The sequence below is a fragment of the Sebastes umbrosus genome, chromosome 4 (genome assembly GCF_015220745.1).
Source record: "Sebastes umbrosus isolate fSebUmb1 chromosome 4, fSebUmb1.pri, whole genome shotgun sequence".
Classification (NCBI taxonomy): domain Eukaryota; kingdom Metazoa; phylum Chordata; class Actinopteri; order Perciformes; family Sebastidae; genus Sebastes; species Sebastes umbrosus.
In genome coordinates this window covers 12,478,061-12,498,990 of record NC_051272.1, presented here as the reverse complement: position 1 = coordinate 12,498,990, position 20,930 = coordinate 12,478,061, and the positions used below count along the sequence as shown (strand labels likewise).

General features: G+C 39.8%; 1 protein-coding gene across 2 annotated transcripts; it reads right to left on the bottom strand.

The window, feature by feature from the left end:
• On the bottom strand, window positions 1–20,414 carry LOC119487546 (transcription initiation factor TFIID subunit 4-like). Of its 2 annotated transcripts, none has more exons than XM_037768517.1 (15): window positions 18,990–20,414; window positions 13,848–14,014; window positions 12,701–12,772; window positions 11,427–11,615; window positions 11,184–11,306; window positions 10,785–10,874; window positions 10,462–10,644; window positions 9,029–9,095; window positions 8,660–8,765; window positions 7,230–7,399; window positions 6,963–7,093; window positions 6,733–6,858; window positions 5,432–5,488; window positions 4,029–4,151; window positions 1–539 (listed from the first exon to the last, which is right to left on the bottom strand). In XM_037768517.1, exons 1-15 carry the CDS (start codon window positions 20,164–20,166, stop codon window positions 381–383), a joined length of 2,940 nt encoding a protein of 979 aa, XP_037624445.1. In that variant the 5' UTR covers window positions 20,167–20,414; the 3' UTR covers window positions 1–380. The 2 variants fall into 2 exon arrangements, with proteins under 2 accessions (XP_037624445.1, XP_037624444.1); XM_037768516.1 differs by having other exon boundaries at window positions 11,427–11,618; window positions 18,990–20,412.
• Between the last annotated feature and the right edge of the window lie 516 nt (window positions 20,415–20,930).

Genomic DNA, 20,930 nt, shown 5'->3' with positions numbered 1-20,930 from the left:
TTAATTGTGATTAAATATTTTAATCCATAATTACGAGTAGGAAAAATATCCAATAAAACCAAACCTGAATGTCCCTGGTGGGATCTGGACTGTAAACCGGTGGAGTTCTCTTTAACTAACACGGAGCTGAGGAGTGATGTGAGGTCTGAAACTAGACTCCTGAACCAGAACTACAGAGGAGCTGAAGTCGTAGGAGGTTGAACAGGACAAACTGGAGGTTAAAAGATGCTGCAGGGACTGAAGGAGGAACTGACTGGTGACTATGAAACACCTCTGAGGACCGAAGGAGGAGGAGGAGGAGGAGGAGGAGGAGGAGGAGGAGGAGGAGTAGTCCAGTTAGTGATCTGCAGTGGGCCCAGAGCTCCTCCTGGTGGGACTCCTCATTTCAGCAGCGCCTTGTAGAGCGTGAGGGAGCGGGCGGTGGAGCGCTCCTGCTCCAGACAGAAGATGAAGTCCCTGAGGTTAACTCGTGTGATCCGCTGACGGAGCTGCTGGCGAGCCGGCGACGTGGAGGAGCCTGACGCCGAGCCTGACGCCACCTGAGGGAGGAGACGGAGGAGCGTTAGCTATGGAGGACACAACCTGCCACAATCAAAAATAAATCAATAAATATGTCATTAAATGTAGCAAACATAATATTAAAAATAAATGTAGTCATTAATTAATTGATCAAATGTTACAATTTTTAAAAATTAGCTTTGTTATTGATTTATCTTGTATTAATTCCTTTATTTATTTACTCTTCTGTTTAATTTCCCCTTTTATCTATTTATGTATTTATTTCTATTAATTTTAAAATGTATTCATTTATCTTTGCATTCATTTTTTTTATTCAGGTAATTATTAAAAACTAGTACTATCATATCACATTTTCCTTTAAGCATTTTTCACATTATCAACTGTTCAAGTTAACGTTACATCTTTACATAACTTTTGCTTCTGTAACATCAGATAAGAGCTAGCTAACGTTCCTTATTGTTAGATAATCAATATAAACTAATGTTAGCTTATTGATGTTCATTGATAACATGATATCGTGTTTAAAACATGAAATGTACGATACGCATTAAAAACCATATAATAATATTGCAAACAATAAAACCGATGGCATGTCTTGGTTAACAGTTACACTATTAGATTATTTTGTTTTTTATAATTGCTGTATTATCACCATTATTTCAATAAATTCAGATCATAACTAATATCATTATACTAATATTTATTGTTACCATTATTTATGTACTACTATTTGCCTGTTATTCTGATTTCTCTTATTATTAAGCACATAATAGTAATATCAATAGCAGTGTTAGCGGTAGCCTAAAGACTGAAAGCATGATCGCTAAAACGGAGGAAGACATTTAATTGTACATTATATTATATTATATTATATTATGCTATATTATGTTATATCATTTAATGGTATATTATGTTATGTTATGTTATTTAACACTGTCACTTCATACACACTGGTATGATTAAAAATATTCATTACAGCTGAACCAATAATAATTAACAGTACGTTGATGGAGTGAAACAGGTTTTAATATGGTTTTAAGTCTGAACTCTAACTGCCTCAGGCGGTGAAAAGGTAAAGCAGGTTATTATGTGTAGTTGTTGTCAGTGAGGATAACAGAGCGTGTATTCATAACAGACTGAAGGCCCGCGGCGGTGGAGGAGGGCGGGGCTATCTGAAGCCTGATCGGGCCTGCAGCCACCTGAGGGCGGATCACAGACAACACTGAAGGGTTAGTGCTGAAGAAACACACCGACGGAATCAGTGATGACGGACATGAAGAGCTGAACGCATGAGATGGTTGTGGAGCTGCCTCACATTAACACAGATTAATCACCTCTTCTTCTTCTTCTTCTTCTTCTGTGGTGCTTTAATGGCACCGACCAGCTGGTTGTAGATATCATATTTATTCAGTCAGGTTGTATTTGGGGAATTTCTGCTGTCATAACTTGTTTCTGCCTCCAAGTGGACAAAAATATCAGCTACTGCAGGTAGAAGGTTTATATCTCTAAGAAACTGAACGCAAAGCTTTTCAAAGACTGAGCTGCTTTATATTACTGTTATTATTATTATTATCATCATCATTATTATTATGATAATTATTATTATCATTATCATCAACATCATCATCATTATTATTATTATGATGATTATTATTATTATCATTATCATCAGCAATATTATTATTGTCATTATCATATTATTATTATTATTATTATTATAATGATGATGATTATTATTTTAATTATTATTATTATGTTATATTTATATATTAATATTATATTATATTATATTATATTATTATTATTATTATTATTATTATTATTATTATATGTTGCTGTGACAGACAGAGTCCTGACATGCACACAATGAACACCAGGCCAGCACATAGCTCACATATCCCAGAGTGCATTGCCCCCCGTCAGAGGATGAAGCGACCCCCAAAATGTTGGATTTCTCTGCAGGCTCCCCTCCCATCATCACTGTGCTGCCTTTGTCTGAGACTGCTAGGGGGGTGGGGGGGTGGTGGTGAGCCTCAGGCAGGATGTGTGTGTGTGTGTGTGTGTGTGTGTGTGGGGGGAGCATGTGGGTGAGGGAGGGGCGAGCACGAGGCAGCATGACCCCCACAGGCCCCCCCCCCGCAGCAGCCCCGAGCTCATTTCTACAGAGCTGAAATCTATGGCTGCCCTGGGGGGCAGGGGGCCGCCAGGCAGACCCTGACCCCCTTCACTCAACTCTGGTCACATTCACTGGATTAGAGAGGACGCGGGGGGGGGGGGGGAGGTGGAAAAGGTCATGAGACACACACACACTAAGTGAGAGCGCCACATTTTTACACTACAGCAACAGCAGCAGCGTAACGAGGAGCTGAGCGTCTATTCTACGCTGAACGCTGCACGTTTGCTGTTTTTTTTGTCTGGGGTGTGACGAAATATCGTGCCACGAAATATCGCGATATACAAACGTGATGATATGCATCGTCGAGACGAAAAACTGAATGGTGATATCAGGGCATAATAGCTACTACGTACATACGTACAAACGGGCTCCGGGTCTAAAGCTGCAGCGTCTTCCTGCTGCTCTGTGAGGCCTATGGAAGGAGGCTGAGTACGTGTCATATCTTTGCGGTATAACACACGCGCAGTAAAATCTGGTCTGCCATCTCCGAAATTGAACCAATCACAACGCACGGCTGCAGCTTCAGTTACACTGCGCATGTGTTATACCCAATACCCCAAGAGCCCTGTCCGCCCGTGTCCCAGCCTCCTTCAATAGGCCTTTCTGCTCTGGGTCGGAGCTCCACACACATCAACACACACAGCGCAGTCAGCCGCGGTGGAGACGAGTTGACAACTATGTAAGTGCAATAAAACTTTGCAAGTGTAAAGCCAAGATACGTTATTACACCTGTTCAACAAGCATAAACACGATGAAACAGTTAAACATGGAGGAAAGCAACGTTTCAATCTGCTCTGTCCGCAGTCTCTCATCCTCACCTGCTGTTTACACAAGCAGAGCGCGTTAGCTCGGTAGCTAACAGCTAACTGTAAACAGTTATTTAGTTGAGTTGTGAATGACTTTACTTCCCTCTAGTAAGCCGTGTTTCAGTGTATGTGTCCGGGGAGTTTATTGTGAAGGGAGGAACGGAAGACGTGTAGCGGTGATGCGCTGTTATTGACAAGGGTGCAGACTACGGAGCCTCTGTGTTATTAATTTATTATCTTCATAAAGTATAGGAGCAGCGTAACCCTCGGCTACACAAGACTGAAACTAAAGCTGGCAGTAGACTTGTAGTCTAACTGTTTAGGTTAGTTTGTCACGTATCTTACTGGTAAACTGATCAGCTGGCTGAGACAAAGTGTTACAGGGTTTAAATCAGGTGTGATTCATCGTATTCATTAACTGCTCTGATGTTTTATTTCAGTGTGATAAAAACGAATACTGATGGTTTTATGTGTCACGTCATGTCCCTCCATCTTCTTGACACCACGCTGTTTATTAGATCTCTTACCTCTGTGCCGGACGAGGAGCCTCCCGGCGAGTCCATCTTGCGTTTCTTGCGTGGCCCGATGGCGGCGAGGGCCGTGAGGTTGGCGTCTCGTTGTCTCATCTGAGCCAACTCCTGCTGCTGCATCTGTGGAGGGAGACGCATCACAGAGACGTCACATTAACTGGAAATATAGATTTATTGGGGCTGTCACAGTTAACACCATAACGCATCAACGCAAAGTCGTTTTAACGCCACTAACTTCTTTAACACATTAACGCAACTTGTAATTTTTAGGTTGCAGCGGCTCAGTCTTAAAGCTTGAGTGAAGATACTGGTATCATATGAAACTAGAAAAAATCTAAAGAATCCATCGGTACCAACAGATAGAAAATGTGATTAAATATTTAATCGATTGACAGCCCTATATATAATACATAAATACTGTATATGTCATCTCTATGGGTTGGACAAAACAGAACATCTGGAGAAACTCTGGAGTAAAAAGATTTTCACTATTTTGTGACATTTTATAAACTCAACGATTAATCAAGTAATCGAGAAGAGAATCAGAAGATCTCTTCAGCATCACACTGCTCTGACATGCCTCCACCTGGCTCTCACTGCTCCTCTCCTCAGGCCTCAGCACAGAACAGGCTTATGGGTAATGACCCCTGACCTCTGCAGGCCTCGGGGTCTGCCCCAGGTCTCTGCAGGGACGCCACAGCCTGGCTGAGGCCTCGGGGCGCCACTGTAGGTGGACAAAGCCTCCACACAGGGTGGATGAGTTTGTCAGCTGGAGGCCATGTATGGATATAAAGAGGGTGGAGGAGGACGGACTGTTTACATGCACACAGTGTTTTAATCAGTCAGAGTCATGGCTAGACCAGCAAGCTGTGGGCGTGACCAGTGGACTGTGAGCGTGGCCAGCGGGCTCCATTGCGCCCCCACACGCACACCAGAGTTGCAAAAAAAGTTCCTCTGATGTTCATGACATTTGGTGGGATCATTGTTCTCATCTAGAAGAACATACCAACATTTTTTGAAATTGTTCCGTCCAACCGGAGGTCAGCCATTTGGGATTTTGTGCGTTCATTTTCATTTTACGAATTTCACATGCTGGATAAGAGTCCAAGCCGGAAGACATCTACATGCCTATATTAAGTCATAGTCATAGCGCCACCTACTGACAACAGGAAGTCAGCCTTATGTGACAACGATCCTCCAATTTACATGAGATTTACATGGTGTGATCTACACATGATGTACAGCTACATAATGTATAATAATTCCTAGGTACACAACTGCTGAAGTTTGTGCGATATGGTTGAAAGCTCTGGAACAGTTATTAAGGGGACCTGGAGGTGAGTGAGTGAACTTTGACCTTTAACTGTTATTTAATGGTTTAGTTTTTTAATCAAACATACCTCTTTAGCTTTCTGCTTCAGACGAGCCTGTTCAGGATCTTCTTGTCTGGCGCGACTCTGAAAGTAAATCACAGATGGTCAGTTTTTGTTTTCACATTAATAGATTTTATTTCACAAAGCATTGTTTTTCCACAATAGACCTTTCTTATCAATACTCTATTTTTGTAAATATATGAGCACAAACTGTAAAAGTAAAGAAAAGAAAAAGTACTAAACAAACTAAAACATAGAAACAATTAAATAACTAAAATTAAATCAATAATTAAACAAGTAAACACTACTAAAGAAAAGAGAAAAAGACAGAAACAGACAAAACATCACATTCATTAATCTCCTTTAGATGGTAGGGGAATCATTCAGAAAAATATTAAATAAAATAGCCGGGTTCAATGGCACTTCAGTGGCACCATTTACCCCAGTGGTCAACCTCCGGGTCTGAGAAATGAAGCCAAAGCTGAAGAGTCTTAAACCTACATTCTGTCTAACAGCCAGCAGGGGGCGACTCCTCTGATTGTATAGAAGTCTATGAGAAAATGAGCCTACTTCTCACTTGATTTATTACCTCAGTAAACATTGTTAACATGAGTTTATAGTCTCAATCGCTAGTTTCAAGTCTTCTTTAATACAGCATGATGTTCATTTAGTAAATCATGGTCCCATTTAGAGTCAAATAGACCATAAAGCAGGGGATGCTTTAGGGCGGGGCTACCTTGTGATTGACCGGTCGCTACCACGGCGTTGTCCGGTTTGGGAGTTGTCTGTGTTTTCGTCTTAGAACTTTAACCCTTTCACAGTGTGTTTTCACTTCATCAAAGTTAATTATAACATTTTGGTTGCCGGAAAATGTCTTATTCAGCGTTCAGTTGTACATAGCTCCACCCTCTTGTCTCACTTCTGGTTGCAAGAAACCAAGATGGCGACTTATGAAATGGGCTGTTTTGTTCTTGGTTTTAACATTGTAAAACTGTGAAACTCAGAACAATGTGTCCCCTCTTTAGTTTTCTTCTGTCCTGTGTCTCCTCAGTCTCCGTCTTTCACGGCCTCTACCGTTGTATCTTTGTAACTCAGCCGAGCCAACCAACCTGGTGATGTCACAGACTAGGACTGCAACATGGCGGCGCTCTTGTCTCAAAAGATGAAACAAAGCTTCTTTTTTCTCTCAAATGTTGACATTTGTCATGTTTGTTATATAACTTTTCATTTCCACTTTAAGTCAATGGCCTCATATAGTTACTCAGGTTTGACTTAATGTCGTGTGTGTGTGTGTTTGTGTGTGTGTGTGTGTGTGTGTGTGTGTGTACCTTGGCAGCCTTTAGCAGTATCTCTCTCTCTTGTTCGTCTTTCCTCTGTTTCTCCATTCGTTCCAACTGCTCAAAGAAACGAAGCTGAGAGCGAACGTCTGACGTCGGTTCATGATGCTCTTCATCCTGATGGAGGAGGAGGAAGAAAACACAAACATTTAGAGTTTTCCTCCTGTAATCAACGTGATGCGTGACTCTCTGAATCGGTGTAGGCCGGTCTGTTTTCTTACCTTCCCCCCGTCTGAGCGGTGCTGAGCGACGGCTGAAACCTTCTCCAGCAGCATGCGCAGTCTCGACTGGGTGGCGTGGGAGACGAAGTTCACCACCTCCAGCGGCACCTCGGTCACGCCCAGCTTCTTAGCTGAGGACGAGAGGAGAGACGACACGGATCAGTGACAAAATCTTCTCTACTGCCAGCTCAGATTAACACAGGTGACCCTGCAGGTTTCCTCCTGATCAAAATATAAATATATCCAACGAGGGACGGGGGACAATACCTGTGTCCAGGATGCGGCGGTGCAGAAGGCCGGCGGGAAGGAAGGATTCGTCCTTACAGGAACGGATCTTTGTGCCCACGAGCTCCGAGCTGGTTGCTAGGATACGGGCGTTTTCCTCGTTTAGGTTGACGCCGGCCATGGACGCCACGTCGTTGATGTCGTCGTCATCTCTGAGGACGACCGAGAACAGAACAGATTATGAGAGGGTTCAACATCATGTGTTCTTCACATCAGAAAAGCCTCCCAGTTACCAGAATAACCAGTTAGAGATAAAGTTTTAGTATGATGAGAATAAAGTCAGAAGTTTACAAGAAAAAGGTGAAGTGAGTGGAGTGAGTTAAATATACATTTCAGTCTTCAGAGGGTCTAATCCTTCAGTAAATGTAGCCTATATTATCATATTAGATGGCACAATGTAGTCTAATATATGATAAATGGGTTCTGTAGATAGACAGAGGAAAAAAGGTTCATGAGAGTTGAATGATAGATACTGTAAATCTGTATGTTGGTGCATAATTACAGCTCCACATAACACAGGATGACATAATTTAACATTTTATATGTTTATATGTATAACATATCTAAATTGTCATGACCAGAGATTAAAAAAGAAAAGTTAACAGAGTTTGTTTTGTCCGTTCTGGGCTGCTGTAGAAACATGGAGGACTCAGTGGAGAAGACCAGCTCCCTATGGAGATATAAACGGATCATTCTACGCTAACGAAAACACAACCCCTCTTATTATCAGCTGATTATTCACTAATGAAAACATAGTTATTAATATTATATTATATTTCTGCTAATCTAATCTAATCTCCTAAATGTTACATACTGGTCCTTTAATGCATTTTCATGTCGTATGTGCAGCTCTTTGACTTCTGCTGTTGTTGAAAGGAGCTGCATTAATAAACCTGCATTAATATTTTAATAATGATCCTCATGTCCAGCTGGAACAGTTGAATCATGAGATCAGAACAATCCTTCTTCATATTCTCATAGATCTGTGAAAGGTTTTAAGATTCAGGGTTGATGAGCTGTTTGAGCCCGTCAGATGTCACGACATCATCATCACTGCTGTCATGTTAATAAGGTGTGATGGGATGTACTGGGAGCAGCGTGTAGACATGCTGCCCTCTACTGGCTGCTCTCTGAACTACACCACTCAATACGGGAACAATACAGTCATCAGGGATCATAATAGAAACTATATTTATCTCACGGTTAAGAGGAAATACAATTCAGCACAAAGAGTTTGTGCAGGTAAAATAGAAGAAAATTAAGTGTTTGGTCTCATTAACGTATTAATGTATTTTAACTGTTCAGAGGTGCAAGGCTCAAATGTTGTTTTTAATGCATTTCATCACTTTGAATCGTCTGTTTCAGACAAATAAACCTGACTGAATTCTCCTGTCACTGAGTTTATAGTTCACCTGAAGGTGCCGCCCCCCGGGTCGCTCAGCTTCCTCTGATTGGCCTGAGCTGCCAGGGTCATCGGACTTTTACCAATTATAGTTGTGGGTCCTCTTACGAGAGTACCTGAGGAGAAAAACATGGAATATCAATAATTATCTGATGACGGGTTTTCACAGAAAATAAATAAATAAATACTAATAATAGGTGATGATAATGTAAATCTATAAATATTAATAATAATCTGCTGACGTGTTCTCACAGAAAAGAAAGAAAAAATAAATATACACTAATAATAGGTGATGAGGTAAATCAATGAATAATATTTGGTGATCATAAGGTAAATGATGCGTTGGTCCTCAGCAGCAGAACACAGTGAAGAGACTCACCTTGAGGTCTGAGATTCTGACTGAAGACGACAGGTGTTCGACTCTGGATTCCCGCTCTGTTAACAGCCTGAACAAACGTTAAAATAACGTCAAAATAACATTAACAACATGACAACAGCAGCACATGGGCTTCCAGTTAGTTTAACTTCTTGTTAACCTGGTTAGAGAAACATGAGTCGGGGTGAGAGGTTAACATCTTCAGCTGAACTACCTGGTTTATGTTCACTTTAAATGTTCATTAACTCAAATATTCCAGCTGTTTTAACCCAGCTGTGCATCCCAAAATGCATGAAAGTAGTTAGAGAGTTTTACTGGAGGGGGGTCGGGAGGGGGGTTATGCAGTTTTGTTTTCTACTATTATTATTTCGTCAAACCATGATCGCTACTGACGCATTCAGATTTTTAAATGTGTATGTGCACTAGATGTGTGTGTTTATTATTTATAAACATTTTATTCAATGTGTATTTTTTGTACATATTTTTATGTTTGTTATTTTTCTATTAACTTTTCTTTATTATTTCAATCATTACTTTGAATGTATATTATATTTTTTCATTTACTCATTGTTATTATTATATAGTTGAAGTATATTTGACAAGGACTGGTTCATTATCACTAATATATTATTATCACATTGATTTTCAATAATTATTAATTTCTCATGTTATTTTATTTTATTTTTCTGGTTTCAATATTTGTTTTAAAAACAAAAAGAAATGTTGATACACGTTGGAATTGAAAAATAAGCATTTTGCTAATAAAAATAAATATTGAAAAAAAAAAAAAGTTGCTCTGGTGTCCTCAGAGGACAAAAATGTCTGCGTCGAAAAAACCTACAGCCAATAAAAATATTATATATTAATATTGTTTTCCCCTTTCACTGAGTTAAGTCTTTTAACCAACTTCAGTCCGGATCACAACGACCAAATATTCATTTATTTTAACAACTTTAACCCTTTAAATGACCATTTCTCGACATGATGCCACTGCTGTTTCTTATGAATTATTCTCCGTATAATAACTACCAGGAGAACAACAGTAAGGGATGTGTCAGTGATTAATACCAACATTGATTTAGAACCAGTGATGCCCCCAGTGGACACCAGGAGAACAGCAGGTATCTGCCCCAAACATGAGAGAACGACTCAATGTGGTGTAAAACAGTAAAAGTCCAGTGATAAAGCAGGACTCCAGATTAAATCCTCATATAATACAATGAATGATTGATGCTGTAATGGGATCAAACATGCTGGTTTTAATGGTTTCAATGGAACATTTAGTCCTTCAAGGTCTAAGTGTATTTTGGCTTCACAGTTTATTATAAACTCATTATAGCTGAGGGTCAACAAAATAAATGTATGTCATACACAGACTACATGATCTAACAGGTAAACATTAATAACTATGAGGGTTAAGGATGTGGTGATCATACCATTGTGTTTGGGAGCGGAGCGTTCAGTCTGACGGCACCGCCGGCCGGGCTGATGGGCAGCCGCGGCCTGATGGCGGCAGCGGTAACGGAGCCGGGGGCCACCGGGGGGGGTACAGAGGTGCTGGGGGTCACCAGAGACTGCTGGCTGCTGAGCAGAGACTGACGAAGGGCGGGGAGGCTTTTCTGAGGGAGGAAGATGATAACGAAGAACAGTTACAATAGTAGTAGTAGTGGTAGTAGTGGTAGTAGTAGTAGTAGTAGTACTAGTAGTAGCAGTAGTAGCAGTAATAGTAGTAGTAGTAGTAGTATTGTAGGAGTAGTACCTTGAGGAAGGGGATGAGGTAGGGCTGTGGGGAGGACTTCAGCTCAGCCTGCAGCCGACTGGTGAACTCCTCAGGCTCAATTTTTGCATCCTGAACACACACACAGCTCCAGTTAAATATAGATAGATAGATATTATAATATACTATATAATATAATATACTATGATATAATATAATATAATATAATATAATATAATATAATATAATATAAGAATATAATATATATCTTAAGAGCAGGTCCTGCATCAGGGCCTTCACATTATAATACAACATAATATAATATAATATATGTTATGAAATAATATATGATATAATATAATATTATATGATATAATATAATATAATAATACAATATAATACAATACAATATAATATAATATAATATAATATAAATCTTACGAGCAGGTCCTGCACCAGGGACTTCACATTCTTGGAGGTATCTGGGGAGGGGGAGTTGTGGGACGCTAGTTTGATGAGCGTGGCCAGGAAGTTCTTACATTTCTTCACATTTTCCTGCATCTCCTGTTGACACGGTAACAACAACAACACAGTGGGGAGTCAGCCAGGTACTCTCCGAGTATCCTATTACTCTAGAATGAAAGTCCAGCAGCACTGAGCAGTAAACAGTAAATGGAGGTAGACCTGCGACACCACGGTGACTCTGGCGGCGGGCGTGGGGATGGGAGCGGGCGTGGTGCTGGTCAAGGGGGTGGACGGGACACAGGCAGGCTTGGCCAAAGGCGTCCCCCCCGCTGTGATTACCGTCTGGGCCTTCTGAGGAGTGGTCATCTTCACCGACACCGCTGCACCGCCGGGCGCCACCGACAGGGCCTTCTGAACACCACCAGGGAGAGAAACATTCATTACTGATATTCTCTTTAACCCCACAGGGATGTACAGTATGATCACTGCCAGGGAGAGAAACATTTAACATGTTACTACAGTTATTTATTAGGGGTGGGGAAAAAAATCAATTCACCTATGTATCGCAATTTTTTGTTTTTACGTTGTTGAAATAGATGTTTTAATGCCAGAATCGATATATTTGCTTAATTTGAGTCTATGTGGAGGTAAAAGGAAGTTACCGCTTTTATTGTTGTAGTCTGAGTAACGTGACGTCATATCCGTTCCGTATCCGTCAACCAAAACAAACCGCATCGAAGCGAAACAAGAAAGTAATAAACGTTTGAGGGTCAGCGTGGATATGACCTGCACCCTCCCATGTTAAATCCAAAGTGGTAAACACTACACATCCAGTAAAGTATGGAAACACTTTGGGTTTCACACATTGCAGGAAAAGCAGAGCTAGACATCACGGCTAAAGCTGCATGCTAACTCTGTCATGGACAGGAAACGTTATCGTATTGCTGTAACGTGTGGTCAAGCCGGCCGTCACACTCATCTCCGTGGTCAAATTGGTCGACGCTACAACTGTAGCGTACCCATATACTGACATTTATGTTAAATGCATTCAAATGGCCCCGATGGAGCTGACCATGGATGTATAAAGAGAACGGAGCTGACGGGAGAGCTAGCGACCACCTTGGAGAAGTTAGAGGAAGTATACACGTGGGACTACGTCCATTTTTCAAAATAAGGTGTTAATAAAGGGAACTGTATGTACAAAATACGTATATGTAAATAAGATTGATGGATTATATTCACCAGAAGTATAAAACATTACATGTCCGTTATAAATTAAAAAGAAAATACCACTAATTTGTGGGGGAAATTTGGGTTGCTGGCAAAAATGTAATAAATAATTCCTGACAATGATATAATATATTTGAATTCAGGACATTTCTGACTACATACATGCTGAAAATCAAACATTTTACTCAATTCATTTAGAGATTTTCCAAAGTAAAAGTGTATCTGATCTGAGAGCAGCTGAGTGGCTGAAATAGGAATCTCACCTGTACGGAGGTGGAGGGAGACTGAACCATTCTGGTCTGAGCGGGGGAAGCCAGGCGGACGGTCTGAGGAGCCTGCAGAAGACAACAAAACAATGTTATGTAGCAGCAAAGCATCATGGGATGCCTCCTGATGAGAATAAAGCTCATGTGAAAAGATCAAACACATTATTATCATGAAGCTTTAACACTAACGATTGTTTCACTATGGATTCATCTGCTGATTCATCGGCTATAAAATGTCCAAAACTATTCAGTTCACTGTCACAAAAAGAAAAGAAGAAAGTCCTCACGACTGAGACAACAGAACCAGAAAATATTCAACGATTAGTCAATTATCAAAATAGCTGCACATTATTTTAGTTGCAGCTCTTTTATTCTGTGTTCTGCAGAGATTTTATGTAATGTGAAATGGACGGAGAGAAAAGCAGTCCGGTGAGAGTGACTCTTCTCTCTCTTCACACCACAGCTCTTTCTACAGTTACTGTGGTGTCTTCCTGATTTTAGCAGCTTTTCTCTCAGTCAACTTCTCACAGAACTTCATCTGAATTTATTATCGTTTTGTAGGTTTTGGTTTTTGGAGCCTCTCGTCCCCATGCTGCAGTACCACTTTCCGCCTGAACTGTTACTATGGCACCAGCGGGGGCGCTGTTTTACAAAAACAAAAGCTTTATTAAACGCTGTTTAATAAGTGACATCAGAATCAGAAACACTTTATTGATCCCCGGGGGAAATTACAGTTATTCCATTTTAGAATAAAAAAATATAAAAACGTAGAGAACTTATAAGAAAAATAGAAATAAGAATAAAGATGAAATGTAAATATGTGTGCATTATCAAAAATAAATGCAAATATAAAATTAACTATCACATAAACTCAAGTATAGAGGACATCAGATTACTGCATACCATTTACATTTTTAATGAATATATTTTTACATATAAACATTTTTAATTAATAAAAAGGTTTAAAGGTCTGATCAGTCGTTTAAAAATCAGATCAGTGGTTTGCTGCAGACTGAATGAAGAGTTCGGATAAACTGATGCTTGTAGCAACTGAAGCAAACTGTAACTGATCCAATCAAAAGGAATAAAGTGGTGAGTATCATTAGGATCAGAATCCACAGACCCTGACGGGTACCAGACCTACCGTTGTGGCGGTGCCGACCCGGATGGTGGTCCCGGCCGTCGGCGTCGCCGGTCTCTGGGTGATGTTGGCCACCGCTTGGCCCTGCTGCGTCTTGGCCTGAGCCTGGGCCAGAACCTGCTGAGGGACCATCACCAGCTGACCCGTCTCCGTCCGGACCAGAACCATACCTGAAGGAACCAGGACTCAGTCATCACCTTTATCGGACTCAAACACCAGCAGCCTGCTGCACCAGCTATCCAGACTAAACGGTACGCTGAATCTATATTACTAGTTAGTTTGATCCTAAAGCCATGTTTGGTTGCACCGCGGAGACCTAAAGTTCATCTAAATCCAACCAAAATATTTACAGACGTTTTCTGTAGTTTTCTAGTATTGATAAAGTTCTCTGTAGTATTGATAAAGCTCTGTGTAGTATTAATAAAGTTCTGTGTAGTGTTGATGAAGTTTTGTGTAGGGTTGGTGAAGTTCTGTGTAGGGTTGGTGAAGTTCTGTGTAGTATTAATGGAGCTCTGTATAATATTGATAAAGTTCTGCATAGTATTAATAAAGTACTGTATAGTATTTGTAAAGTTCTGTGTAGTATTGATAAAGTACTGTGTAGTATTAATAAAGTTCTTTGTAGTATTGATAACGTTCTCTGTAGTATTGATAATGTTCTGTGTAGTATTGATAACGTTCTCTGTAGTATTGATAACGTTCTGTGTAGTATTGATAAAGTACTGTGTAGTATTAATAAAGTTCTTTGTAGTATTAATAAAGTTCTCTGTAGTATTAATAAAGTTCTCTGTAGTATTGATAAAAGTTCTGTGTAGTATTAATAAAGTTCTCTGTAGTATTGATAAAGTTCTCTGTAGTATTGATAAAGTTCTGTGTAGTATTGATAAAGTTCTGTGTAGTATTGATAAAGTTCTGTGTAGTATTGATAAAGTTCTGTGTAGTATTGATAAAGTTTTGTATAGTAGTAATAAAGTTCTTTCTGTATAGTAGTAATAAAGTTCTGTGTTGTATTGATAAAGTTCTGTGTAAAGTTCTGTGTATTATTGATAAAGTACTGTGTAGTATTGATAAAGTTCTGTGTAGTAGTAATAAAGTTCTTTCTGTATAGTAGTAATACAGTTCTGTATAGTAGTAATAGAGTTCTGTGTAGTATTAAGTTCTGTGTAGTATTGATAAAGTTCTGTGTAGTATTGATAAAGTAATAAAGTTCTGTGTAGTATTGATAAAGTTCTGTGTAGTATTGATAAAGTAATAAAGTTCTGTGTAGTATTGATAAAGTTCTGTGTAGTATTGATAAAGTTCTGTGTAGTATTGAAAAAGTTCTGTGTAGTATTGATAAAGTAATAAAGTTCTGTGTAGTATTGATAAAGTTCTGTGTAGTATTGATAAAGTTTTGTATAGTAGTAATAAAGTTCTTTCTGTATAGTAGTAATAAAGTTCTGTGTTGTATTGATAAAGTTCTGTGTAAAGTTCTGTGTATTATTGATAAAGTACTGTGTAGTATTGATAAAGTTCTGTGTAGTAGTAATAAAGTTCTTTCTGTATAGTAGTAATACAGTTCTGTATAGTAGTAATAGAGTTCTGTGTAGTATTAAGTTCTGTGTAGTATTGATAAAGTAATAAAGTTCTGTGTAGTATTGATAAAGTTCTGTGTAGTATTGATAAAGTAATAAAGTTCTGTGTAGTATTGATAAAGTTCTGTGTAGTATTGATAAAGTTCTGTGTAGTATTGAAAAAGTTCTGTGTAGTATTGATAAAGTAATAAAGTTCTGTGTAGTATTGATAAAGTTCTGTGTAGTATTGATAAAGTTCTGTGTAGTATTGATAAAGTTCTGTGTAGAATTGATAAAGTTCTGTGTAGTATTGATAAAGTAATAAAGTACTGTGTAGTATTGATAAAGTTCTGTGTAGTATTGATAAAGTAATAAAGTACTGTGTAGTATTGATAAAGTACTGTGTAGTATTGATAAAGTTCTGTGTAGTATTGATAAAGTAATAAAGTACTGTCGAGTATTGATAAAGTTCTGTGTAGTATTGATAAAGTTCTGTGTAGAATTGATAAAGTAATAAAGTACTGTGTAGTATTGATAAAGTTCTGTGTAGTATTGATACAATTCTGTGTAGTATTGATAAAGTTCTGTGTAGTATTGATAAAGTTCTGTGTAGTATTGATAAAGTACTGTGTAGTATTGATAAAGTTCTGTGTAGTATTGATACAATTCTGTGTAGTATTGATAAAGTTCTGTGTAGTATTGATAAAGTTCTGTGTAGAATTGATAAAGTAATAAAGTACTGTGTAGTATTGATAAAGTACTGTGTAGTATTGATAAAGTTCTGTGTAGAATTGATAAAGTAATAAAGTACTGTGTAGTATTGATAAAGTTCTGTGTAGTATTGATAAAGTTCTGTAGAATTGATAAAGTAATAAAGTACTGTGTAGTATTGATAAAGTAATAAAGTACTGTGTAGTATTGATAAAGTACTACTTCATTAAGACCCATTAATGCGCCACAGAACTTAATGAAGCTTCAGAGCTGAAAAACAAACTTGAAGATATTTGGACTGTATATTATTATTAGATTATTATTATTAGATTTGAATTATTAATAGATTATTATTATATATAAAAGTGTAAAGATGTTATATTACTCCTTCATCATTTAATATTTTAGTGTTTGTACTTTTCCCTGGCTGCACTAGTACATTCAGTAGATTTATGTAGTACTGTGTTCTGTATGGACCGAACCCTGGATGGACCGGTTCTACTGGGTCAGCAAGTCGTCTTCACATTCACAACTCCACTTTGAATAAAGAACCAGATAATTCACCACGTTTCTGTCACCATGGTGACCGATGATGTCACTGTGGCCCCGCCCCCTCCGAGTCCATCAGTCTACTCAGATCTCTGTGGTTAAATTTTATGTTTCTTTCACGCTGAATCACTGATTTTCTACAAACTTATGAGCACATCAAAAAAATAAAAAACAAAAATCTAAATCATCAGAGTGTTAGAGGATTAGAAGGTGTCACACAGAGTAAAGGTTCCTTTAGTCCCCGTTTGTTCCTCTTGTGTTCTAAAGGAAATGATTATATATATCATATCATTTTATATATATTAATTTAGCTTTGATTCAGTCCTCACATCGAGTAGCTGCTGCTCCTTTAATGGAGCTTCTACTGTGTTTAAATGCTCCATTTTTAACACCAAACCAAATACAAATTTCTGCCTTTTGCACACAAAATTAGAAAATAAAGTATTTCTATTCTATTCTTCCCATCAGACCCAGTCACTGTGATAAACTTGATTTATAGAAAGATAAATCAGAGAGAAGGTGATTAACTGAAGGTTTTTACAGAATTCTCAAAGACTCTTCAAACATCTGGATGAAGAATAATCCGTCTGAGTTTTAACATGTTGGGACTTTGTGTTCTACAAACAAAGATGGCTGCCAGAAGTAAAACATGTCCGCAACAATCCGTCTGCTGCAACGTAAACAACAGTTTGAAGTTGTGACTGACTTCCTATCGAGGTAATACGGTAACCGGTAATGACACATGTCCAGCTCTTAATGTGAAACACAAGCAACATGCTGTTGATGTGTTTGGAATGAAAATACATAATACACAAAAGAAACATCAATATATTTATAAAGACGTGTCACTTCTGGCGGCAATCTTTGTTTGTAGGACACTAAATTACAACATGTTAAACTTTGACATTTGGAAATGAAAACCTCATGAGCCTCATCAAAGCAGTGAAACATGATGAAGATGGAGGTCTCCATTGACTTTGACTGTATTACAAACACTTTTGTTTGTGAAACTGTGTTTAATATTTCCCAATAGAACAGTACTTGTGAATGAAACGAGGATAATTTCACAGGTCGACTAACTTTTTTTTACCAAAAAGTCCCAACGTAAAAGAAAATCACTCTTTGCGAATATGTCCCTGGGAACACGATACTACTAATACTAGAAAAGATCTTAATACAGTCAAAGTCAATGGAGACCTCCATCTTCATTATGTTTTACTGCTTTGATGAGGCTCATGAGGTTTTCATTTCCAAATGTAGTCAACCTTTAACATGTTGTGATTTGTGTTCTAAACCAAACAAAGATCTCCGCCAGAAGTGACACGTTTTTATAAATCTATTGATGTTTCTTTTGTGTATTATGTATAGAGTTGTTACGATACCGATATCCGTAATGCGTCCGATCGGGTATTGCCGAGTACGCTAGTCCGATCTGATACCATGATTTATTAAAATAAATCAACTTCTTTAACCAGAAATCAAATATTCTTCTTCTCTGCCTTCAGATCGGTACTCTGTATTGGCCGATACCCAAACATAATGAAGATGGAGGTCTCCATTGACTTTGACTGTATTAAGATCTTTTCTAGTATTAGTAGTATCGTGTTCCCAGGGACATATTCATAAAGAGTGATTTTCTTTTACGTTGGGACTTTTTGGTAGAAAAAAGTTAGTCGGCCTGTGAAATTATCCTCGTTTCATTCACAAGTACTGTTCTATTGGGAAATATTAAACACAGATTCACAAACAAAAGTGTTTGTAATACAGTCAAAGTCAATGGAGACCTCCATCTTCACCATGTTTCACTGCTTTGATGAGGCTCATGAGGTTTTCATTTCCAAATGTAGTCAAAGTTTAACATGTTGTGATTTTGTGTCCTACAAACAAAGATGGCCACCAGAAGTGACACGTCTTTATAAATATATTGATGTTTCTTTTGTGTATTATGTATTTTCATTCCAAACACATCAACAGCATGTTGCTCGTGTTTCACATTAAGAGCTGGACATGTGTCATTACCGGTTACCGTATTACCTCGATAGGAAGTCAGTCACAACTTCAAACTGTTGTTTACGTTGCAGCAGACGGATTGTTGCAGACATGTTTCACTTCTGGCAGCCATCTTTGTTTGCAGGACACAAAGTCTTCATCCAGATGTTTGAAGAGTCTTTGAGGATTCTGTAAAAACCTTCAGTTAAACACCATCTCTCTGATTTACCTTCCTATAGACCAGATGTTTCTCTCAGTGACTGACTGGGTGTGATGGGAACCCATGATAGGAACAAACTGGGACCACTGGCCACCCAACAACAGGTGACTTGTGTCGGCTCACCAGGAGGCATGGAGAAGCCGGGAGGCAGCTGGATGGTGGTCTGCTGCTGGGGCCGGACGGCCAGCTGCGGCTGAGGAGCGGCCGCCCTGGTGGTGTTCGCCACCAACCCGGGTCTCTGCTGCTGGATGGACGTGGCCACCACTGGGGCGCACGGCGGCCTCACCACGGCCACTGTGGGCTGACCCACTCCGTTCACCGCGGGCTTCAGGGTGACCGCAGCTGTACTGGTCCCAGTCTGGGGTGGAGCAGGTGGGGGGGTACTGGTCAGGATGACAGAGTTCCCAGAGACCGGCTGGCTAGGCACCAGCATCTTGGTGTGCATCAGAGGGGTGCTGTAGTTCACGACCTGAGTGCTGGAGGCTGCAGCAGAGGGGGCACCCTGGGGCGCCAGAGGGGCACCCTTGGGGTCTACTCCGTTCTGTGCGCCGCTGGTTACCGGACTGGGGTGCCTCTGCAGAGCTGCAGCAGCGGGGGACGCCACTGTGGACTGGGGGAAGTGTTGCTGAGCAGCCATGGGGGTGATGATCGTGGAGCCTCCGGTACTGACAGCACTGATAACCGTGCTGGTCCCGGCTGCTGCTGCTGCTGGGGGGACCGAGTTCACCAACTTTACCGCTCCAGCGCTGCCGTTCAAACTTTGTAATCCTGGAGAAGCGGTCCTGGTCGCCTCCACCGATGCAGCCGCCGCGGGGGAGACGTTGCTGCTCGGAGCCGCCGCGCTCGGACCCCGGTGGAAGCTAGCAACGGCGGACCGACTGGTGGTCAAAGTTACGGGTCCCGGTACCGGGGAGATAGTGGGAGGAGATGCTCCAACACTTTGCAGACTGGCCCCGGTGGTGCCCGCGGCCCCGGCGGCCACAGAGGAGGTAGAGGAGGTGAGGGTTTTACCGGACAGCGGCTCAGTGTCGGTGCCGCCGGGTTCCTGGTTTAACCCCGCTTTAGGATGCCCTTGTTGCGGCGGCGGCTCCAGAGACCCCACCACTACTTGATCGTGCACTTTCCCTGAGAAGTGACCGGCGGCCGGCGGAGCTGCGTCCCGTTTCCCGTCGGAATACGAAGCGGCGGGAGCCTTTCTGTCGCCGAGCTGTGATTCCAGAGAGCCAACTAAGTCGCTAACTGCTTTCTCATCCACCTCATTGAAGAGCATGTCCTCCAGTGGGTCGGAGGCTCCCGCCATCTTTGATGTCGGACCGTTGTGCAAATCGTATTCTAGAATCTGCGCATGCGCGGAGGATCCGAGCTGTTTCTGAGCATAGAAACAGAAGAACTAGATTGTGTGTGAGTGTGTGTGTGTGTGCGTGTGTGTGCGTGTGTGTGTGTGTGTGTGTGTGTTCAGTGTGGAGCTATACTGTACGCCGCTGTGCTACGTCAAGGTGTGACTGGCTGCTGCAGGTAAACCTGTCAGATACCAGAGGAGGAGGAAGTACTCACAGCTTTTACTACAGTAAAAGTACTTACACCACAGTCTAGAAATACTCTGTTACAAGTAAAAGTCCTGCATTCAACATTTTATATATTATCTTATAATATTTCATATATTTAATAATTTGCATTATCTGTTTATATCATGTTTATTTTTGTTTATAGCTTATTTTGTATAAAACGTTATATAAATATAAAAAAAGCTGTATATTATTTTATATATATACAAATTTAACAATTTTTTTACATATATATATATATATACATTTAAAAAAAAAGTTTTATATATATATATATATATATATATAAATATAAAAATAATATAATTTTTTTTAATATATATATATATATATATATATATATATATACTGTATATATATATATATTTAACCAGCTGTAAAGAAGCTGCCAGAACTGCAATGTGACTGAACAACAACAACAGTTTCAGGTTTTTTCAGCAACATCCACTAAAAGGACATGTTTTCCGCTGCTGGATAAATAAACTACATGTATACTCGC